Source organism: Alnus glutinosa, chromosome 2 (assembly GCF_958979055.1).
Source record: "Alnus glutinosa chromosome 2, dhAlnGlut1.1, whole genome shotgun sequence".
Taxonomy (NCBI): domain Eukaryota; kingdom Viridiplantae; phylum Streptophyta; class Magnoliopsida; order Fagales; family Betulaceae; genus Alnus; species Alnus glutinosa.
In genome coordinates, this window is record NC_084887.1 from 1,093,293 (window position 1) to 1,099,466 (window position 6,174).

Here is a 6,174-nt window from a genome sequence, read left to right on the forward strand (position 1 = left end):
TATACCGGGGGATAAAGGTCCTAAGATCTCTCATTTTATAATTGAGATTAAAGTTTATAACATTTAATTATATAGATTATATCACGTAATTTAATTTTTTTTTTAAATAATATAATAATATAAACAACTTAAAAAGTGATTTTAAATAGAGAAACAAAGAGTTAAATAATCATTAAAGAAGGACAAGTAACGCCAAAGCATCCATATAATTCTGAGTTGAAAGGCCAAAAAGTGAGTGATTACTCATTCTCTGTATTAGCTAGAGAGAGAGACCCAATGACGCATCCATCAATCCCCATTAATATTAGCGACACAAAGACTGGCCAAAACCAAAACTCTCTCTCTCCTCTCTCTCTCTCTCTCAGCGAGTGAAAGTCTCAGCCCTCAAATGTAGAAACTTTATACCCCAAAGTTTCTACACACACACCCTTCTCTCACGGTAAGCACTTTCACTTTCCTCTGTTATAGTTTTTCCTTTCCTCTGTAGAAAAATTAAATTTTTAAGTGCAAGAAACAGGGATCTTACTCCTGTCTCTCGGTCCTAGACCTGTTTTGATTGTCATTTTGATAGGATCCAAGGGATTCTATCCAGAGAAATCAGGAAATAGAACAAGAAAATAAGAAAAACATTTTTTGTTTTTTCAATTTTGTGAGCTTTTTACTGTGTTTTCTCGGGAATTAAGCTGAACCCATGTTGTGAAAAGGGCTTCTTTGTTCTTTCTTTTATTGTCATGAGCTGAAATTCAATTGAATTTTGAGGTCTTAAGGCTCTGTTTGGTTGTAAATGATTTAGGTATTTTTGAGGGGTTGATTTGGGAGATGAGCAAAGAACACCAACCTGAGCCTCTTGATTTCTTCATTTGGACTGTTGAGGTATTATATTTCTCTATGTCTATGATTCTAATGGTTTGGGTCTTCTGTTTACGAGTAGATCTTGTTTAATTTTCTTATGTGATTTGGGTTTCTCTGGTGATAGAATTGATTTTTTTCGGAGGTTTCACCATGTTTGTTAATTGGTAATTTGATTATTTTGATTTGGTTGCTTGTGTATGTACGACAATTGATTTTCGAAATTTTGGATTTTTTTTATTTAGATTTATTTTTAATTTTGATTGTGATTTTGGGTTGAATTGGTATATGGGTATTAGTTGAAATTGTGGTTATTATGCGGTTCATTTTGATTGGGATGTTGAATGGAGCAAGTATGAACTGGGAATTCTTGGTTTTGATTGATGATCCTGATATTATAAAGTCCCTCAAGTATGCAGTAAGTTCCATCTCTAGATTTTAGCAAGTTTGTATTTTCAATTGAAATTTTTATTATGAGCAATATATCCTTCCATCCAAAAAGCTTATGAGGCCGGACAAAATTTGTAGTTATTAGATTTTAGGGACAAAGCTTAGAATTTACCCTAAATTTCAAGGATTGAAAGTATAGTTTAGCCATTTAATAGTCTCTAATTACATACAAGTGATGGATTTGGGTATGGTTCCCAATATTGGTATTTTGAATTTGTGGAGTGAGATTTGACACTTTTACTTCATTGTCATATCATGTTTGTCAAATTTTGCTTTTCCAACAACATGGATTGGTAGGAAATGACACACGGGAGGACCCTAATTAGGTCATTTGAAAGGAGAATTCTTTTCATACATTGAAGGCTGTTCAATTATAATTGTAAAGTAATACTTTTGGTTGTTGCTATTACTGGTTTAGTGCTCAAAAGCTAGTGAGCTCTTGGTTATACTCAATCTGGCATTATTTGACAGTTACATGCTAACTACCCAAGTGCTATATGACCACTGCACTTACCTGGCATGTAATAGACGGACACATCTATTGTCTTGGAGTACCTCTTTGGAATTTGAAAGATACTCAGCACAACCGCTATAGATTGCACTGCCTTTTTTTGAATGAGGAATGTTACACATGCTTCTACTCCCACTCCTTGACGTGGCTTTTAAAAATACCATTGGATTCAAAATTCAATAGTGATTCAATGGTGATTTTAAAAGCCATGTTAAGAAGTGTGGGAGTGGGTGTGTGTGGCATTTCTCTTTTTGAATTTATCAAAAAAACATATTACTTTAAAAATTAGAAGAGAAATAGGTAGTGCTCATCCTGCTGGCTCCGGAGAGAAATGAGGATTGCCTATTGAGACAAATATTTGGCAACTGGAAGGGGACTAAGAAGAAATAATTTTCTTGACAAACAAAACAAGGATTGCTTCAAATAGTAGTAGTTCATTCACAATTGGAAGTAGGTTGAGGAAATGTTGGTAAAGTGTAGTGGAAAGAAGATTTGGATCACCTTAAGGTGGTAGTGATACGAAGCAGTCCTGTAATTGTCCTAAAAGTTAAAAGAAGGTTCTTCTCTACCATTTTGAAGACTTGATAATACATATATGGCTGTCAAAAGAAAAAAGGAAACAAAAATTGTGATATGTGGCTAATTGATATGTTTCGTTTACGACTGTTTTCTTTTTTCCAGGATGTTGGTTTGTGGTTGGAAGTGATAAATCTTGGTAGTTACCGCCAGATTTTTAAAGAAAATGGTGTCAATGGCGAATATCTGGAAGGCATGTCCATGTTTACTACTGAGCAGATTCTTCGGTTTATTAGACGATGTCACATGAAATGGGGAGACTTCATCACTCTGTGCAAGGAGCTCAGGCGGATTAAAGGTATCTCTCTTTCTCTGTTGTATGCTTCTTTGCTGGGATTTTGGGAGGAGGGTGCAGGGATGTTTGTGCATGAAAAATTTTGTTTCGTCAGTGTAACTAAGAAATTGCTTGTGTGCGAGAAAATTTGTTTAGTCATGCCACCTTTTAGAGGTGTTATTGTGAGAGATACCTGATTATCTTAGTACTCTTTTCTTGAAGAAGCCTTAGAAGTTCATTTTTTTTTCTTTTGTTATAACAACCTTATACTGCATCATTTATAAACTTGTAATCTTGATGTCCTTGAGGTAGTCAGAAATGGGGTTGTGCTTTGGCATATTTACAAGTTCTACTTTTTTCTGGAGGACTGCACTCCTTTCCTATCAGTGGTTTTACTCTTGCTTTTTCCATATTTTTTTATGGTTTAGATATGCATATACAATACAAGTCACATATCCTTATAGAATTGCACCTATGGCTTCACCCTCCAATCTTTGTTTGTGTGTGTGCTGTCGTGGGAGGAATACACTGGCTATAATTGGTTCATTCATCTCAATCGTTAAAATTGTTTACTTATATAGCACATAAGCTGCTGTGTCAAAATATTCTCGTTACACCTTTTCTCTCTGGTAATAGCTTGAGTTTTGTTTGAAAAATTGACGAGTAACAATTTTTTGATATCAATGGATTTTTTGTGGTCATTGATGCATTAATTTCCCTTAAATAATGATTCATAGGTTTCTATATAAACATTGTGTACTGAGTAAGTAGGTATTTGTTATTTTATCTTGGACTTGTAATCTAGATATGAGTTCTATATACTAAAGTCTACTATATCTCCAGTGGCTTGCCTTAAAGGGGAACAAAAAGTCCGCCGGCCATGGTGGGCTCCTTCTTGCCTCTCTGTATTCTTTGTCAAGGTGGCGAAGCGTAACAGACAGTCACGAGTCGTTTCCTTGAAGCTGGAACCATGATGCAAGATCAGCTTTATATGTATGTACTTTCTTTTTTTTGGGATTTTCTTTTTGTTTAGAGAGCAGAAAGTAGGAAAGAACGTTTTTTTTTTTTTTTTTTTTTTTTTTTTTTTTGTCTTGAATCTGGCGAAGTCGCTGTTTGTTCTCCATTGGAGAACTATATTTTACATACGAGCCCTTTTATGTGTTGATTTCTGTTGTATCTTCTGTACTAATCTGTAGAACAAGAACACAATGAATACCATGTTTTGAGTGACCACACCATGCTTTCAGTATAGCTATGTATGATACTGGACCTAGGACTTTTCCTTTTTCCTTTTCTTTTTTTCCCACTTGTTATTGGAAAGAACATCTTTAGCCAGTACAGAAAGGAATGGATATGATATCAGCAAAAAAAAAAGAGAAAAAAGAACCAGAATGACATGAGAGAAGTTAGACTCAAACCAAATATTACCTATTGATATCTGTAGTTGAAAATGCATTCATCTTCCCTGGTAAAGGCAAGACCTGGTTGTAAATTTATGGTCACTTAAATATCACTTGTAAAAGGTTAATTCAATTGAGTAATTAGCGCTGGGATTGTTCCTTGAAGTTGGCTGTGAGACAACAGTACTAAAACTTCGCCTATTACATGGAGGTGGTCTTCAATTTCAGCAAAAATGATTGTGGTTTGCAACATGTCCTTATTTCTACCCTCCATTGATCAGAAAGAAAATTATCTTGTGGATGGATTTGGTTTTATTTTGGCTTTGGTTAGCCAATGGATTTAAAATATATATACATAATTATCCATACCATTGAACAAATTTTCAAGATTAAAATAGTCTATAAACTGCCATCACCCAAATAAAAAGGGTGTGTAGAAAGTTGTATTTGGGTTGTTTGTTAATTTTTTTTTTTTTTTTGTTTTTCACTTGAGAACGGAATCAAAGAAATACTCATATGGAGGTCTCTAAAATGAGGCTCGGATTGTTGATTGCCATAACGACGGAGGAATCTCCTTCAAAGATGAGAGGCTTCCGTCAACAGAGAGAGCTAGTTTAGCGGCAGATAAAGCAGCTTATGCTTCACCAAAACTAAGTTATGTAGAATCAAGTTTGGAAGCCGTTGCTGCTATAATCTCTCCACTGTCATCACTAATGACGGCTGAATTACTGAAAAATTTGTTGACAGCAACAGCAAAATTTGCTTTGAGGAATCTTGATGGAGGAGCTTTCCACATATTTTCCAAATGGGATAATATTATCCCAGGCTCGTTCATCTGTCTTAACAGTTAATTACACTACCATGTCAAGAAGGTGAAATAATAGTGGGATTAAAGAGTAAGTTTTAACATTACTCTTAAAAATAATAGCCAGTGTCGGCCTGGCTTGATGTTTGTAAAGGAATTGCCAACTTTCACTGGTCCTCAACCAAGTTTATTGTTCATTCTATATTTCTTAAATAAAGTAATAAACGACATTTTTTTTTTTTTTCCTTCCAATCCCATGTCATAAATTCCATGAATAATTCGTAAACTCTTCTGTCACCCATAAAAGATTTATGCTCCGTTTATTTCAACGTAAAATATTTATAGTCATAAAATATTTTTAATGAAATTATTTTTCAAAAAAAATAATTTTTTTGAAAATATTTTTCGGCATTTGACTCGTATAAAAAAATCATTAATGGCGTAAAACCGAATCCAACGAATTACGACTTTTGTTGCCGGAATCTGGCCTAGTTTGGCTGGAATCCGACAGAAACCGGAATTTGGTCCATTGAAATCCAACAGAAATTTCAAGATTCCAGTCAATGCTGCCAGAATCAAGCTGTACTAGCTGGATTCCGACTATACTTGTCAAATTTCTACCAGTTTTGTTGGAATCTGGCTAGTGTCTTCGAATTCTGGTAATTGGATACCGAAATTCGGGGATTTACGGAGATAGAGTCGTGCTACCAACAAACTCCAATGCTCGACGGTAGTAGATTCTCAAACGTGCGTGCAAGAATAAACAGTTTAAATAAAAAAAAAAATGATTTACAGTTTTAAAAATTGTATATCGTTTTTCAAAAATTAAAGAGGCTTTTATGGTCAAACTGAAAATAGTTTCCGTTGATCATTATTTTTGCTCCCACCAAACATCGAAAAAATGGAGGAAACATTTTTCAAAAAACATTTTACATTAAAACAAACAGAATGTTATGATTAAATTACTGTTCATTTTGCAGTCCATAAATAATTTAGACAAAACGTCAAATTAACTCAATTAAGATTTCGAATAAAATATCGGACAATAGATTAACTTTTGTCATGAAGTCTAGAAACTCAACCGAACAAAATATATTATTTCAAAAAAAAAAAAAAAAACCGAACAAAATATTTAAAATGCCTCATTTTGTATAAATCATACATCCATTCAAATAAAATATTCGAATCTAATTTCCACCCAATATATTGTTTAAGACAAAGTTATAAGGTATAATTTTTTTAATTCAATTTATTAAATTGACATATATTCTTAGAATATGTGATTTTTATATGTATTTTTAACATAATT

General features: G+C 33.6%; 1 protein-coding gene across 1 annotated transcript; it reads left to right on the forward strand.

The window, feature by feature from the left end:
- Window positions 1-271: 271 nt before the first annotated feature.
- LOC133862038 (uncharacterized) lies at window positions 272-3,893 on the forward strand. The gene is made up of 4 exons (XM_062297885.1): window positions 272-439; window positions 794-873; window positions 2,492-2,684; window positions 3,504-3,893. Exons 2-4 carry the CDS (start codon window positions 820-822, stop codon window positions 3,632-3,634), a joined length of 378 nt encoding a protein of 125 aa, XP_062153869.1. The 5' UTR covers window positions 272-439; window positions 794-819; the 3' UTR covers window positions 3,635-3,893.
- The last annotated feature ends 2,281 nt before the right edge of the window (window positions 3,894-6,174 follow it).

Coding starts and splice junctions, on each gene's coding strand:
- LOC133862038 (XM_062297885.1), top strand. CDS start 820: ATGAGCAAAGAACACCAACCTGAGCCTCTTGATTTCTTCATTTGGACT. Junction 874..2,491: donor TCTTCATTTGGACTGTTGAG/GTATTATATTTC, acceptor TCTTTTTTCCAG/GATGTTGGTTTGTGGTTGGA. Junction 2,685..3,503: donor GGAGCTCAGGCGGATTAAAG/GTATCTCTCTTT, acceptor CTATATCTCCAG/TGGCTTGCCTTAAAGGGGAA.